The sequence below is a fragment of the Dermacentor variabilis genome, chromosome 3 (assembly GCF_050947875.1).
Source record: "Dermacentor variabilis isolate Ectoservices chromosome 3, ASM5094787v1, whole genome shotgun sequence".
NCBI classification, from domain to species: domain Eukaryota; kingdom Metazoa; phylum Arthropoda; class Arachnida; order Ixodida; family Ixodidae; genus Dermacentor; species Dermacentor variabilis.
In genome coordinates, this window is record NC_134570.1 from 6,086,130 (window position 1) to 6,103,375 (window position 17,246).

The 17,246-nt window shown below is 47.3% G+C and overlaps 1 protein-coding gene across 2 annotated transcripts in view; it reads left to right on the forward strand.

The window, feature by feature from the left end:
• Prp8 (pre-mRNA processing factor 8) overlaps positions 1-17,246 on the forward strand; it is a 376,058-nt gene that overhangs the window by 228,251 nt on the left and 130,561 nt on the right. For both annotated transcript variants that reach the window (XM_075684108.1, XM_075684107.1), the window contains exons 21-22: positions 12,449-12,696; positions 14,163-14,342. In XM_075684108.1, the coding sequence (XP_075540223.1) occupies positions 12,449-12,696; positions 14,163-14,342 (428 nt within the window). The remainder of the gene's footprint in view (positions 1-12,448; positions 12,697-14,162; positions 14,343-17,246) is intronic.

A 17,246-nucleotide genomic window follows, 5' to 3' on the forward strand; every position in this document is an offset into this window, starting at 1 on the left:
CCCGCAGAGCATTACCAAGCCTGAAGCGAGTGAGTACGGAAGCCTCGTGGGTGGTCCAAATTTCTTATGTAAATAGCTTCTGCTATCTCTTTGACTGATGAAGTCGCGGCTCTGGGAGCCGGGTGGTATTGCGGCCTGGCACCGGGCGCTCCGACACCGTCTGGGGCGGTGGGCGCCGTCAACTCGGATGCTGTGTGCATCGAGCGGGGTAGGACCACCTAACAGATCTGACGTCTCCTCGCGGCTGCCTGTATTGCGCCCATTCTGGGTGTTGCTTTTTGGATGCCGGTTGTTGTCAGGGTAGCGAAGCTTTAGGCCCAAGGCTTAACGAAGCTGCCTGTCGCACGTGGTGGGACACAACCTGGTGGACCGTGGCGTTGAGGTGTTGCACTTTGCTTCCCCCATTCTAGTTAGCCTCGCACGAATTGAAATTGCTTGTTCGACTCAAGGGAGCGAGCTTCGTTCGCGTAAACATAGCATCTGAGTAGCTGCCCGATCTTTTGCTAGCCAAGTTGAACATTGCACCATGTGGGCGATGCGCATGCAGAATTCCTCTCCCTTGCACTACTTTAGTGTTTGCCGAGTGTGTTGAGTGTATGCAGCGTGATTGGAATCACCCCTAGTTTGCCGTCACCTGCACATCGTCTGCGCTGCTGCCCCGGACTACGATCGAGCCACCGGGCAATGGTCATGCTTTGGTGAGTTCGGCGCAGCGACTTCGGCGGCCGCCTGTATCCAGCTCGCAACCCTCGGCGGCTTAGAAAACAGCCGGCGATCACCGACAGCTACCGCGGCTCGCCAACAGAGTGAGTCGGCGCGAACAACGCTTGCTCGGGCAGACTACTGCGTTGCCGTTTCCGGAGTCCTGGCCTGGAATCATGCCCTCAAGTCTGCAGAGCTGCTGCTGTGACCGGCGGACGCCAGCGGTGTACCCAAGGACAATGTCGACTCGCATGTTATGGACAGCGTGGGGACATTTCCTTGGCGCGGCCACTGTTGCATGTACTATCTTGTTCGCAAGGCACGCGTTGATGTCAGACCGTGTGACATGTTTCGCTGGAATATTTAGTGATTTATGTGGGGATGCAGGACTCTCACGCGTCCCCTGATATCTTGTTTTCCCGCATAGCTTCCATCTCCTGCAGTGCAGCTTCGCCGTGTGGCTTGGCGCCCGCGGCGGTCGGAGTGGTTGAAGCGCAGTGCGAGAGATGGCGCGAGTGTTGCGCTGTTAACGCCGCCTCACGGCGGGGTTACTTGGGTGCGGGAAAGACAAAGCGCTTCCTTTTTGGTTCGGGACGGCAAGCAGCGCGGACGTTCTGCGCCTCTGCCGATCCATGCTTCTGCGAGACCGTCTCGTGAGGCCTCCTGCGAAAAAGCCACCGTTCGCGTGACCGTACGCGCGAACGACCAGACGTTGGGATCCAGCAAGGGGCGAACATATTCGCTCGCTATCCGGTCGCGGTGAGTCGGACTTCCGCCATTTGTCGCGCGCCCATCGACTTGTTTTGTGGATAGCAACTCGGCTAGCAGGCATTGATATATGAAAGGGGCAATAAATGCGCTTGTGATAGTTTGCACTACTGTGTTGTTGTTCCTTTGTCCCAAGAGCATGGGTGTGAGAACACCACACATGCTACCTTACCCGACTGCCATAGAATCTAATGGGGATGATCCTGACTAAGCCGCAATGATTTTGATGTCACCGCTTTTCTCACGCTGGGCTTGGCAATGAAAATTTCGGTCCAAGTAGCAGGATGTCATAAAGCAGAGTGCACATGCCTGCTTTCTAGGAGGTTTTGGCTGTGCTGACGCAGCTAGGCGTGACCTTGGAGATTTCGTGAAAATGCAAATCAAACTCTACGTACTGTAAATGGCAATAGTTGGCATAATGAATTATTGGATATAACTAAGTGATTTTGGCTTCCCCTTCAACTTCATTATAACAAGGTTCACGTGTATGATCACTTTCGTAGATGTGATCACATTCATAAGATTTCATGTGACTCTGCACCGGACATTTGAACGTCTACTGGAGGCAGCATTGATGCGATCACCTTCTGGAGATTTCGAAAGGGTCGGTCTCTTCGAGCAACAGCATTTCTCCAATGCATGCTGTCGTCTGTAGATGCTAATGCGTTGTTTGTCAAGTTACGTGAAATCTTGCGAAAGTGATCATGTCTGTGAAAGTTATCAACTGAGAATACAGCCCTAGGTGCACGTTAACGAACCCCAGGTGGTCCAAATTTCCGGAGTGCCCACTACGGCGTGCCTCATAATCAAAGTCGTTTTGGCACGTAAAACCCCATAATCTAATTTTTAGAATACAGCCCCATCAAGCAAACCTACTATGTTCATTAACGCCAAATCTGCATGGGTGCCTGTTAGGCAGTATCGAAACCTGCGTTCTTGAAGCAGAGGACATGAATTCTGAAATCTCAATCATGGCTGGAGCCATGGCAGCCCACCTCGATGGCACGTGAATTGCTTGGTCTTTGCTGGACTTTGTTTTCTCTCGCAAATTATGCATGGCACATGTTGCGCAAAGAAGAACGTTGTCACATGTCCATAGTAGTCGACGGTCATGCAGCCGTGCCTGCTGTGCCATTTGAACCCAATTTCTTCATTGTGCAGTATTTTTTCACCTGCGTATTTCTAGCCGCCCTCATGACAACACCTTTCACTATCTGCTTACTTATGCTCCCTTATCGCCTGTTTTGTACAAATATCTGGGTGCTACCATAACGCACAGTCTGTTCTGGAAAATGCACACAAACCACTTACTGTATTTACACGATTGTAAGTCGACCACTTTTTTAAAATTTGAAAATCCGAAGTAGGGGGTCGACTTAAATTCGAAACCGAAATATGGCAACGCCAAGAAAGTGCGACCAACGGGAGCTACAACGTAGTTGTAATTTTATGTTTGCTCGATGCCCCCCCCCCCCTCCCCCGTGGCTTTTTGCTATCCCGCGTGTTTGTTCGCTTTTCGGAAGAGTTTTTCAACATTTTTGAGAATTTTACAGTGCACACAACACTCTGAGAGGTTGTCGATAGTTGATGGAAGCACCGCTGTTCCATTCGCGGCGCCACCCTCGGAACGGCGGCGCTTGCGGAGAGCATCGGTAGTTCATGGAAGAGCATACACCGCTCACGGGTGTCTCTTTGCCTGTTGCGCTTAGCTTTCTCTATAGTTTGACGAAAGGCATATGTTTGACGCGTTCCACTTGACCACCGGCTACGTGCTACTTCTATGCTTCCTCTGTTGTCATGGGTGCTCCAGGCCCACTAATCATTCGGCACTCGTTCACAGCATCGTTCAAGAGGGCTGCCATCCTTTACGCTAAAGAAACAAATCGCTGCGTAGCGGGCCGCAAGTTCCATGTTTCTGAACGGGTGGTGCGAGAGTGGCGACTGCAGCGAAGCGAAATTTTCACCTGTGACGGCAAGTGAGGAATTGTCGACGTGCCGAAGTCTGGATGCTTTCCGGAGCTGTAGGCTAAGCTTGCGGCATACGTCACTGAAATGCACGATCGGTCCCTGCCAGTGAAGTGCGACATGGTCATCAAACAAGCCCGGATCTTCGCCTTTTAAGGACCTGCGAGTGGCTGGCGGCAGAAGAGTGCGAAATTACGCCAGCCGGACCTGTCAAAAGAGCCTCCCTGACCGCTGTGTGTGGTTGGGTGCATTTGACGTGGGCTGCTGTACCACAAGATGTCGTGGTGTGGTGTGGTTGTTTGCCAAATGTGAAATTTCGCGGGACGACGACGCGCTGTGGGACTGTAGCAACGATGACGATGGCAGCACTAGTGAAGATGAGTAGTCCAGTGACCATGTCAGCTATTAATAAATTTTTGTTATCGAATGCTCCCTCGGGTATGCTGTCTTCTTTTTTTTTTTTTTCCTGTTGCACGATATGGAGGGGTCGACTTGCATTCGAGTCGACTTACATTCATGCAAATACGGTATCTAACCAGGCTAACCCCACGCTCGGATATTACGGTGCCATTTCATAGCTGCTAACAGCACCGTTAAGCTTCATCTGCATAGGACATTAATAAAACCTAAACTAGAATAACTATGTATTCCTTAATTATACAACGCGTGCACCCAGTATTTCCTGTCGCAGTACGAGCACCGATATGCCTTATACGTGTATTGACCGGCCTTCAGAGCGTTTTCGAAATTGCTTGTGATGGTTTGAGCCCTTAAGGGCAGTCAATGACATGCATGTATTTTTTTAAAGCTGGCAAATTTTTCGGTTGTTTTCACGGCCCCTAAGGAGCTCGAAAACTTGGACATGGAATGTGCAACTGACCAAGAAAATGCTTCAAATGGTCCATGGGGTGAAGCAGTGGCAGAAGGAAGACAAGAACAGAAAGGACCTAGGCATTGAGGAATGAGGGAAAGGAAGCGTGCTGCCGCCGTTTTGAAGGAGCTTGAGCTTAAAGAACAAAGTGGTGACTGATGCCGAGATGCAGGTGCCCCTCATTCAAGCCAAAATAAGCTTTTAAAGTAGTGAAACGCAACACTGAGGCGTCGTGTGCGGGCTTAGAGTATGTCAGGACAGTTGAGGTTGACTTACGAGCTGTTAAGAGAGAATCTCAATTGTGACAAAGTTTAGGCCTCATACTACTGAGCTTGCTATCAGTTGATAGAAATAGCTCATATTCAAAGATATTTGCTTCTGTGTGCGTCTCCTTTTTTATTCATATTTGAGAACGTCCGACTTGATTTGCAGCTTTCTTTCAAAGACATTTGCTGTGTATTTTACTAACCCCTCCCTTCTATTCTCTTCTTGAATAACATAAACACTACTTCTTAGTATTCAAATTAGATTGTCATTTTTTTTAAATTTTTTTCACATGTTTATGTTTCACCCTGAATGTTTGTTTCATTGCTTACTAGAGTGTGACAGCATCGGGCAATATGGTTTCATCTCGTCTTGACATAAAACGTAGTTCTGCATCACTCAGGGAATTTCGCAAAGGCACTCAGGGAAAAGCAGAAAAACTTGGGGAATTTGATGTCAACTTAGCAGACGCCCGTATAAGGACATGGGTCTTAGAAGACCGGAAAAAAACAAAACAAAGTTGACTTTTGTAAATGATTTTTCATCTGCAATGCCTAATCTACACTGTATGAAAACAATTTGTCTGAAGATGCACTTTTGGCTGGAGCTTTGCCTTTTTGGCTTCTCTGTTGCGTAACTTTCAGCACGCTAGCAGAGGCGAAAATGGAAAGCCTGTGCGATAACTCTGTGCAGTAACTCCTCTTATTGTCAAAGTGTTTGCAAAATTCTTTTACGAGGTTATTGGGAAGACACGCTGTTAAGAACGGGCAGCTGCAGTGCAAGTTTTACCGGCCAGTTGCGACAGTGGCAGCAACTTTCCTGGAGCGCCGTCACAAACCTCTAGTCACAGCGTGACTAAGTCGACTTTGTGTCGAGAATAATACATGCGTCCTCAACTCTCCGTCGCTGGAGCCGAGTTCGACGAGGCAGGCTTTGTGCTTGCACTCGCCACCGCCGCCCGGGTCTGCCGCGAGTGGGGAAGTGCCGTGGGAGCGTCGACGAAGACTCCTTCCCACGCACCGTTCTGGAAGTAAGCCCTGAGTTCTGCGAAGACAGGTGGACCTCGGCAGGCTCCGTGAACCTGTGTGTGTGTGTGTGTGTGCGTGCGTGCGTGCGTGCGCGCGCGCGCGCTTAAGTAAGTAAGCCCTCGCGCAAAAAGGCGGCAGTTTTCGTCACCTGGGTATCGGGGGAGGACCGAGTGTTTAGAAACCGCTGTTGTGTGGTTGCTCGATACACTCTCTCAACCAGTCATGTTAGACTGACGTACTTTCTCTCGCAGTCATGCTAGACTGATGAACTGCATGGAAATACTGTAAATAAACCCATATTCCTTGTTCTCGATGAAAAGCAGTCCTTCCCTTCATCAACATCCTCAGCGTGGATAATTTGGACGACGGCATGGGCCAGCTACCTTCTAATTCATGCCGCACTTCAATCTTGACAACGAGTTACGAACGGTGGGATTGAGCCCCCAATCATAACAACACTAATAGTGAGGTCATTCTATGATTAGTTAGAAAAGTGTTTTAGGGCCCCTTTAATGTTCCTTTTGCACAGGCCTGGTTGGGATTTTTTCCCTCTAATATGAGTGTATCCCAATACAGTGCAGTCCACTTATAACGATATCAAGAATAAAAATCCGTTCGTTATAACCGATCATCACTATATTATCTAGACTGCTGTAAAAAACTAGGAAAGAAAAGGTGCCGAACATATCTTCGTAGCTCTGAAGTCGAATTTGCATTAAAAAATTGACGTAGAAAGAAGGCTGTGAAAAATGAAATGTTATTTATACCTCTAAACAGCATGTTAAGCGATAGGCGCTCTGAAATACAGTGAAACCTTGTTAAACCGTAGTTGGCCGGAGCTCGGGAAAGGTACGTACTAAATGGTAGTACTGTTTAACCGAATAGCATGAGATCGCCCACTTACCTGTCGAAAACGGAACTCAGAGAGAGTGCGATGAAAGGGGAAAAAACATGCAGTATTTATTCACTTCGCGCGACAAAAGCGTTATTTTCGTTTGATGCCGTGGCGGCCTAGCACGCCGACGACAGCGGCCTCAAACTTACTGAAGCTGCGTGCCAGCTTTTCAGCCAGCCCCCTCTTCTCGGCAAACACTCGCATGGCAGATTCCTCGTTGGCGTTACGTATTCACCGTGCACGTGCGCAGTAGTGCTGCAGAAGTCCCGGGGGCGCCTTTTTCATTACGGGTGCCGGAGTTTGGAATAATTTTCATTTGGAATAGAGTTACGTTATCGCGCCCCTATTGTCGTCGCGACGATTGCATTCATGAGGCTGACGCAACGCGCAGCTTACGCCACTGTCGGGCCTGAATCGCCCGTGCTATCGCTTTCCGTGTCGTCCTCGTCACTGTCGCTAGTCGACACTTTGGCAACAACAGAGGCAACGATGGCGAAAAGTCGAACCTCGTAGCCGACATATCTTCGCGGTCGCAGCAGCGCTGCCGAGCAACTTCGCATTCCAAATGCCACACACTGTAGTCAACAGCAGATCCCTGTTGCGTGTCAGCGCCGACTTCTTCGTGTCACGTTCGATAGCACGGACGATGCCTAATTTTTCTTCTATGCTGAGCACCCGGCGTCTTTTTTATCCAAGCTTCGGAATGACGCGTGTCCTCGCTTGCACGACGCCATAACGCTCTCTGGCACCGCGTCGAAATGATGTTGATGTTGATGTGGCTTCACGCGCAAACGCACAGGGCGCTTGGAGGCCGTTGTTCCGACCTCTGAGGCGTGTTGTTCTGCCGGGCCGCCCGATGGAGACGGCGCAGCGCCGTGTTTGCGCGACGAAAAGTTCAAACGCTACGTTTTAACCGATGCGTACGCAGTAAGCTGGTACGGTTTATGCGGATACAAAACACATTATGTTCAATGGCCGCTGAGTCGGGGATTTGACTTTACTACTTTCAAAACGAAACTACTGTTTAAGCGGGTATGGTTTAACGAGGTTTTACTGTAGTCTGAAAAAAAAAATAAGCTCTTGCTTTAAGGGAAGTTTCAGGTTCACAGCCGTGGTGTGCATCGCATCCAACGGGTGCGCGAACACTGGCAGCTGTAATTTAGCTTACATGAAATCAGTGAGCGACTTTATCGACGACAGTACACTTTGCGTGTACATTGGGGTCGGTATCAAAGACTGGCTGCTGTCAATCTGGTCGCCTACGTCGCACAACGCTGACCTCTGTCGCAACCACGCTCGCCCCGTCGGAGATTCTTTCAAGAACGAGGCAACGCTATCTGCACTCAGAAACTCCTCTATGGAAGCACCACCTGTTTTATTGCTAGTAGCGACATGCTCCCACAGTTCGATAATGTCAGCGGCTAGCACCATACCATGTTGGTTTCAGGCATGGGGTTTCGGACGGGCGCACAAATCCCGCCATTTCCGTTCATCGGCACAGTCACTGGTTCCAGCGTTCAGGAACGTATCACTCACGGTTTTCAGAATTGATGGTATCATCGACTGCGTAAGTTGGTACTTTGCTTGAAAAATTTACAGCTTTGTCTCAGGCGACACAGCTTTGCGCTTTGTCGGGGCACCTACCGCTGCTTCCACGCTTGCTGAAGGAGAGAGAAAGATTGTAGAAAGGCAGCGCAGGTGTGATTCGCTTCTCAGTTTTTTGTTTTGTTTTGTTTTCTTTCTCTGTGTGCTCGCGGGTGATGCGGACACGAAGCAGCCGGCGCCAACTTGCGATGCTCTTCATGGCTTTCGTATTCGGCACACTAGCAGGACGTGCTGCGCGGTAATGGTGGCAGATATGAACTTGCATAGGCACACTTTTCGCCCTGTCTCGGTTAAGGGGAACTTAGCAAAGCTAATTTCTCGATTATTCTGCTTGGAAAACGCTGCCTAAAAGGCAGAATTTCGATCATTATATCTGATATGCAGTGAATAAAATATCGTTATACATTGCAGATCACTTATAACGTAACCACTTTTAGTGCGGGACCAGTTATAGCGTGGGTTTTTTTGACCACCGATATATCTCCCATAGAACTCAATGTACAGTGCAGTCCACTTATGACGATATCGAGAAAAACGAAAAATATGATCGTTATAACCGATGATTGCTATATCTGGACTGCAGTTACTACAAAAAAAAAAACGCTGAACGTAGCTTTGCAGCTCCGAACTCGAATTCGCCACTTGCTTTAAAGAATAGATGATGTAGAAAGTAAGCAGGGAAAAACAAACTTTATTTCTAGCGCCAATGATCTTGCCAAGCGTTAGGCGCGCCGAAATAGTCAGAAATCTGCACTTGCTTTTGCAGCAGCTTCAGCTTCACATCCGCGGTGTGCATGGATTCCAGCTGCTGCGCGAACACTGGCGGCAATCCTTTAGCATGCATAAAATCAATTAAAGAGTCGATCGACGACAGTGCACTTTGCGTGGACATCGAGGTCGGGGTCAAGGAACCACTGTCAATCTTGTCACTGTCGTTGCTGCCATCGATACCGTCGCACAACTTTGCCGTCTGTCGAGACAGCACATCTTCGGCGATTGCCTCGTCGGTGACCTCAACGCAGAACGAGGCAGCACTGTCTGCAGTCGAAAACTCCTCCATCAATGCACCACCTGTGTCACCAGTAGGAACAAGCTCCCAGTGCTCGGTTATTTCAGCGGCTTCCACCGTGTGGGTTCAGTTAGTTGGGGAATTTCGTCCTGATGCAAAATGCCCGCCCTTTTTCAAGCAGTTGTTTTCAAGATGGTTGATATCGTCGACAGGGCAAGCTCATAGTTCCTCACGAGGGTGCTCACCTTGAAGCCCCGTCGAGAGTCCTGCAAAATATCCATCTTCGTGTCAAGCAACACAGCTTTGCGCTTTGTCGGCGCCATCTTCGAACTGGGTTGCACCATTGGTTGCACGCTGCTTAGGTGGCTTCAGCCTGCTATCACGCTCGCTGAGAGAGAGAGAGAGACTGAGTGAGGGACAGGCGCCACCACGCCGCTTTGCTTGTTGCTTTTTTTTTTATTTCTCTCTCTTTCGGAGCAACTGTGACCGACGCGCAAGAAGCAGCTAGTGCCATCTTGTGGCGCGCTGCGCCAACTCGGGCACTCTCCGGTGCGCGGGCGGGGCGAGACGTGCTGCGCGGTAATGGCGGCAGATATGAACTTGCAGAGGTAAACATCGCCTCGTGTCGAAATCGTTCGTTTCAGGGAACTAAGCAACACAAATGTTACAATTATTTGGCACGGAAAACGCCGTCCAGACGGCAAAGTTTTGATCGTTATATCCGATATGCGGTGAATAACCTATCCTTATAAATGGGTTTTTCACCCATGGACCTAATGCATAAAATGACACTCACGTGTCGACCCATCGTTATAACCGATATATCATTATGTGTGGTATCGTTATAAGTGGACTGCACTGGACTGCAGATCGTTTATTGCGTAGGCGCATGAAGCAAAATACCAGTTAGAGCACGGTTCCTCTAAGCGCACGACCATGAAATCAACACACGGAGCACGGCCTTTTCTCGGAGGCGCTGAGCATGGCCCGCACGGTTGCCGGGCGCGCAAACGCGGAGAAGGGGGAATGTAGGCGCGAGCGTGGAGACCAGCGCTGAAAAATTAAACAAAAAAGAGGAGAAGGGCGGGAGACTTTAGAGGAAGGAGGGCGACTGTTTTCGTCACTATAGCAGCGCCCAATCAGGGTGCGCACTGTGCGGAATGCGGGGTGGAAGCGATAGCAGCAACAGCGCACTCCTTTCTTTTTTTTCAGTCTCTGTTGCATTTGGTGTGTGCACGTCGTGATCTCGTCATGTCGTAGTTGTCCTCTGTGCACGTGTGTTGTCGGACTTTTTTCACCATGACGTCGGCGGCATCTTTAAGCGGTGTGAGAAAGAGGTATGCCTTATCGCTCTCAATTAAGGAATGCGTTATAAGGGACATAGAAAGCGGGCTGATGCAGGCATCAATGGCGGCCAAATACGGCGTTTCCGACACAACCGTGTTGACTGTATACAAGAACAAGGACAAATTGTGGCAGCAACTGCAGCAGAATTCGTCTTTCCTGTCACTGAAGAGAATACATATGTCGAAGTACGAAGGCGTGGACGCAGCACTGTTCAGATAGTTCCGTGATGTTAGGGCTCGAAGCATACCAGTGAGTGGCCCCATGCTCCAACAGAAAGCCAAGTCCCTTGGTGCCCTTTTAGGCCACGACGACTTCAACCCAGTTAATGGATGGATCCAGCTATTCGAGGATCGCCATGGCATCAGCTGCAAAGTGGTGTGTGGTGAAAGCTGTGATGTCAACGACGAGTGCACTGAAGTCTGGATTCGCTTAAATTTGGAAACCATGCTGTCCACGTATATGTACAGAGACGTATACAGTGCCGATGAAGCTGGCGTATTTTATAACCTTCTGCCCAGCTGCACTATTGCACTGAGAGGCGAAGCCTGCTCTGGCCACAAGGCCTCAAAAGAGCGCATAACTGTGTTGTTCTACACTAACATGGATGGAAGCAAGTAGTGCCGCCTGTTTGTCATTGGAAAATCAGCAAGGCCACGTTGCTTTAAAAAGCGAGAGTGCCTGCCAGTGACATACAAATCCAACAAAAAGGCATGGATGATGCAAAACATGTTCACAAGCTGGCTTTGCAAGTTCTATGAAGACATGGTGGCAGAGAAGCGACAGGTCGACAGGTTGTGCTCATTCTCGACAAATGCACAGCCCACAACATCAAGCCAAAGTTTACTGCAGTCAAGTTAAAGTTTCTGCCTGCCAACACGACTGCAAAATGTCAGTCACTCAACCAGGGTGTCATCGCAACCGTAAAGACACTTTACAAAAAATGCATCTGCGATAGAGTTTTGCTGAGCATGCAGCAGCAGCAGCAGCCTCTTAAAGTGAATTTAAGGGACGCGATTGATATGGGTGCCGCTTCGTGGTGGCAGGTAAAAGTCACTACATTAACCAAGTGCTTCAACAAAGCAGGCTTCGTGCGCAATGCAGAGGCTCTTGACTCCGATGAGCTGAGCATCAATGTTGCCAATGAGACGGTCAACACCGACGACGTGTGGTCCGACCTCGTTGAAAGCAAGTTTGTTTCCTTCACAGACACCTTCCAAGAATATGTCTATGCCAGTGAGTTGGAGCTTCCTGCCTGCGAGGAAGCAAGCATGGATGATGCGATCGTCGCAGCGGTGCGCAGTAGCGCGGAGCTTGGAACCGAAGACGAGTCAGACGACGATGTTGACCCGATGCCAGACCCAGATTTCCTGTGCAAAGACGGTTTGGAATACCTCAGCAAAGTGAAGATGTACTGCCCGAAGAACAGTTTGAGTGAGAAAGCGCTTCAGTGCTTAAGCCTTGTAGAAGACAAAATTGTTCGAAGCGCTCTTAAAAAAAAACTCCAGACAGAAATAACAGCGTTTTCCCGCTGATACCGCACTTGTCAGGAGAACTTGGTTTCTGTGCTGTGTTGCGATTGTGTTGCATGTGTGTGTGAGTGAAATGTGTAATAAATTGTTTGGAAGGTGGGTGGTCCATTTGGCATAGGAAAAAAAAAAGCCGAACAGAGCATGTGTTGGTTATAACATGGTACCGCTTATAGCACGGATTTTTACAACTCCCACGACTTACGTTATAAGTGGTCTACACTGTATATGGGTTTCTTTCTCATAACCCTAATGCATAAGTTGTTACTCTAAAGTCAACTGATCGTTATATACGGTATCGTTATAAATGGGCTGCACTGTATAACAGATATAGATTATAACGAAGTTGTCTTACTGTAGAGTGTGGAACTGTTATAACAGTTTATCGTACTATATTGTGGAAAACTCATTTGTGCAATGTGCTCACTTGGAAGTGTGGTGTATGTGCAACATTTTTGTTATGAGCAGATTGTGAACAAGTGGAACACGGCACTGATTGGCCTGATGACCTACTTCCGGGAGGCTGTCGTGAACACGCAAGAGCTGCTTGACCTGCTCGTGAAGTGCGAGAACAAAATCCAGACCCGAATCAAGATTGGTCTCAACTCTAAGATGCCCAGCCGTTTCCCACCTGTGGTGTTCTACACTCCCAAAGAACTGGGGGGCCTGGGCATGCTGTCCATGGGCCACGTGCTCATCCCACAGTCCGACCTCAGGTTCTTGTTTTTATATTGTCTCAGTGCGAAATCATAATTCAATCTGCTTTCTCCTTCATCGCACAGCATTCTGCATAAATGTGCTTGTGTGTTGTCCCACGTGTTGATCTGAGAAGGCCAACATGGAATTGGCAAATGAGGGGGGCAGGTCGATGTTCTAGCAAGGCATCGCATGGCTATCAGTGTGGCCGAGCGCACACCCTGCCACTTGTGCAAAGATTGGCTTAGGTGATATTATGTGGCATCATGCGCTACCTTCTCATGCATTTAGTGCTGGAAATTGTGTAATCTCTTATTTCAAACATGCGTTAAAGGGGAACGCGGCTTTCGCATCGCGAAAAATGGCCAAATTATTAAATTTTGGAAGATCACATTTTCAATTTCTCTTACTATTGTTCTATCTGATTCTGAAATATCATCACTGTAAACCTCATAGAAGTGCTTTAAAAAATTTGTTTTGTCAGCGAAGGTGACAAAAAATTTCTCGGAAATAAAGAAAAAACGAAATTTTTCAAGCCATAATATCTCCGGAACGGCTCAACCGAGCGCTGCCATCTTGGTCTCGTCGGAAAGTGCATTTCTCCGTCTTCAAATTTGCCACTTCAGCTACCTCCTCCAGAAAGAAGCATACAAAAAGCAAATTATTGAAGGTCCTGTCTGAGTTTGCGATTGGCCAGCGAAAACATGCGCAGATAACAGATAACCAGCGAAAACATGCGCAACCTAGCTATGAAGCACATAGCATGTGAAAATCTTAAGAAGCCAACAAACACTGACACGAAGGACAATATAGGGGAAATTACTTGTGCTTAATAAATGAAATAAATAAACGATAAATTAATGAAAATGAAAGTTCGGGATCTCTCCCCACCTGCGGCAAGTTGTTTTTTCATCCACTTTCATTTCCATTAATTTATCGTTTCTTTATTTAATTTATTAAGCACAGGTAATTTCCCCTATGTTGTCCTTAGTGTCAGTGTTTGTTGGCTTCTTATGTTTATGACTAATAAAAATAGAGCCCCTCGGTTAACTCCCTTTTTTCTCGTTTAAAGCATGTGAAAGCGGCACCGGAAACTCAACATGTAGAACGAAATTTTTGGTTCAGTTTTAGGTTTTTCAGAGATGTACGGATTAAAAATTTTCAAATACAATAATACAGATAACATTATGCAGGTGCATTTACCACGAAGTTTCTTTGCTTTAAATGTTGGAACATTGCAATTACGTTGTCAAGAGTAAAAATAAACCTAAGACAGTACGGTAAGGTCTGGTTTATATAATATTTGTTAATTGAGAAAACAAAGTGATTTGTGCGCTATCTGTGAGGTTTTGCCAACCTGTACATTATTACACAGCATCAAATTCCTGTTAGCTCAAAGGCACTTGACCTTCTGCCAGTGGTCACTCAGTGTCAAGTGCTACTTTTGATTTTTTTCCATGAAGTGTTATTCTGTATCCCTGTGCAGGTGGTCGAAGCAGACGGACGTGGGCATCACACACTTCCGATCAGGCATGAGCCACGATGAAGATCAGGTGATCCCAAATTTGTACCGCTACATTCAGCCTTGGGAGAGCGAGTTCATCGACTCCCAGCGGGTATGGGCTGAGTACGCCTTGAAACGCCAAGAGGCACTGGCACAGAACAGGTGACAAGTGCTTTTTATTCACCTTTTTTTTATCCATTTCCTTGTGGACGTCTTTTTACCACATTAAGGTTCACTGCAAAGCTATCTCTGTAAGTGGTCACTTGAGAACATGTCATCTTTGAGCTTGTTTGAGAGTAAGTACTTCTAAAGAGACCGCACAACCAGTTCATTAGGGGATAGTACTAGGCCACTACAAGATCCACAAAGCCCAGCTGACCTGCCGCACATTTGAGGAGAGCCTCCTGCTGGTCCTCCCATCCACGAATCGTTAATGTCGAGCCACTGAGCCACATCCCTCCTCCATCAAAATTGCTCCTCTCTTGAAGTGCGTGTCATATCGAATGTGCTACGCCGCCATAACATCACGAATAAGCAGAATCTAAGTGCGAAAGACCACGGGATACTGCAGCAGCGTAACCATTACACCAGTCAAAAGTACCGCGAAAATTATACAGATTCCAACCCAAAAAAAAGTTTTGACTTGAGTCAACCTGTCTGTGGATTGGGTCGAAACATAAAGGTGCACGTTGCCAACGTAACACTAAAAACCACGGAATTTAGAATATCTGTTTTATAGGTTTTTGAGTTTTGTCGTTACCCGAATGTAACGTGAGGGTCGAGATCAAGCAGTGGAAATCATGAAAAAACTCGCATTATAATTAAGCAAGTACATCTTGCGCCAACCTGTGCCAAAACACTAATTTTGAACGAAAATGCCAAATTTAGCAGGGTGTGTATGTTCAGTGGCAACGACACATGCGTTGGCTAGCACTTAGCCGTTCAATCCAAGCCTAAGCAATGTGTTTCATCGTCCTTGAAGTGTGGGTGTGTTTGTTGGCATATAGTCGCCGACCGTTTATTCGGACCTCACGAGGACTGCGGAAATGTCCGAATAAACAGGTGTCCGAAAAAGCAGATTAAAAAAAAAAATGAAATCCAATTTCCATGCACTTACAGTAGACTCGCGGTAATTCAAACTCTGATAATTCGTACTTTCGGTTAATTCAAACAAAAATCAAATTTTTGGTTAGTTCGCCATGTTTTCAATGTATTTTAAGGCCGCTTAATTCAAACAACACAATTCGGTTAATTCGTACTTTTTGCTTGTCCATACCGGAAAATTATCGGCTATCGTTGCCACCACTGGTGAAAAATCTGACTTCTTATATCACCATAACAGCGGAAAATGTTAAAATAAGTGCACTATGGCCTAAAAAAATAAAAGAAAGCGAACAAGAGCCTAACAAACAAACGTTCGAAACAAAAGCCTCCCGAAGGGCACATTGTTGCTCAACTTTCCGTGGCTTGCTAGCATGCTTGCTAGCCAGTTCAAAGCAGGAAGTTCGAAATTAAAACACATAACCCTCAAAACTTGTGGAAATAACGACTGTCCACCTGCGTTTGTCAAAATGCTCAAAACTGACGTAAAACCTGACGTAAAAACAAAGCACGAGAAAAGGAAAAAAAAAAAGGTGCGAAAGTGACGCGAGTAGCATCGGCCGATTCCGAATTACGTGACCGCTCGCGCTTTTCTTTCCCTGGTCAGTCGCCCGCGTTGGTAGCATCATGTCTCCGCGGGGGAAGTACCGAACCCTTTCTGTGAAAGAAAAATTGGCAGCCATAGAAGTTGAGGCTGGAGCGAAGAAGACTTCTGTGGCATTGAAGTATGGAATCACAAAAAGTACGCTGACAACGATTGTGAAAGCGAAAGACAAGCTGCGAAACAACGCAGGCCATTTCGCTCCCGACAGAGAAAGGTTTAGGGAGGCGGCGCATCCGGAGCTTGAGAAGGCAGCCGATGATAACCTCTGCGTGTGCAGGGAAGACACCCTGGACGACTTGGTGGCTGAGGTGCTGCCAGCACAGTACAGCAGCGAAAGTGAAGAGGAATCAGAAGAGCAATCCTCTGTGACAGCAGCACAGGCCTTCCACTACCTTGCCGAGGTCCGCAAATTTCTGACTGTAGAAGAAAATTCTCAAGAACAACTGGCTGCTCTTAATGGAATAGAGATCTTTGTTCTTAATGCACATGTAAAGAAAAAACAATCAACAATTCATGATTTCTTCAAACGGTCTAGTCAGCCATAGATTTCCATTAAACTTGTTCTGGATCCTTCACCTCTGCTCTGTTTTTACTGTGTAATTAAAGAGTGAAATGTTTAAAATATGATTTAAGTGGATAATTAATTGTAATGTGCGCTGTAATCTTGCTCAGAGTCATATACGCGAGAAGTTCCGATAATTCAAACTTCCTGATAATTCAAACAAAATCCTGGGGTCCCTTCGAGTTTGAATTAACGAGAGTCTACTGTATTTGGGCTCGGCAATAGGCTTGAAGAAATCGTGAATGCACCGTTGCACGCTGTTCGTTTACGCACAATCAGATAAGCCTAAGTCTCGGAGAGGGTTGTACGGTCACTGTAGGCGGCTGAAAGCACAGTCACTGCTTGTACATACTCCGCATGCGACGGCAGCGTAGCACATACTGCGTCATCTTTCGACTCAGAACAGCCACTGCAAACGAGTGCAGAACCCGGCGGAAAGTGATGTGCTCGGTGTGGAACGGTTGGTATTTTTGGTTTCGGAGAGAAACCTACTTCATAGGTTCCTCTCGAACCTACGAAATTATTCGTAGTTAACCGAGCCTACAGAACAATTTGGTTCGTTACAACAAGGTTTAAAATACAGGGATCTCAATGGATGTTTCAAGGGGAATTGCATTTACTTCACTATATCCATTATTTCGTTATATCCCGTTTCATTATAACGAGGTTCAAGTGTACATCTATTTCGCATGTGCACCACGTTTGGTTACCACGATGATATTGCAGTATGCCAGCAAACGGCCTGCTTGCTTTCATGAAACTTCTTGGTAACAAATATCCCATGGCAACTGTAATCGTC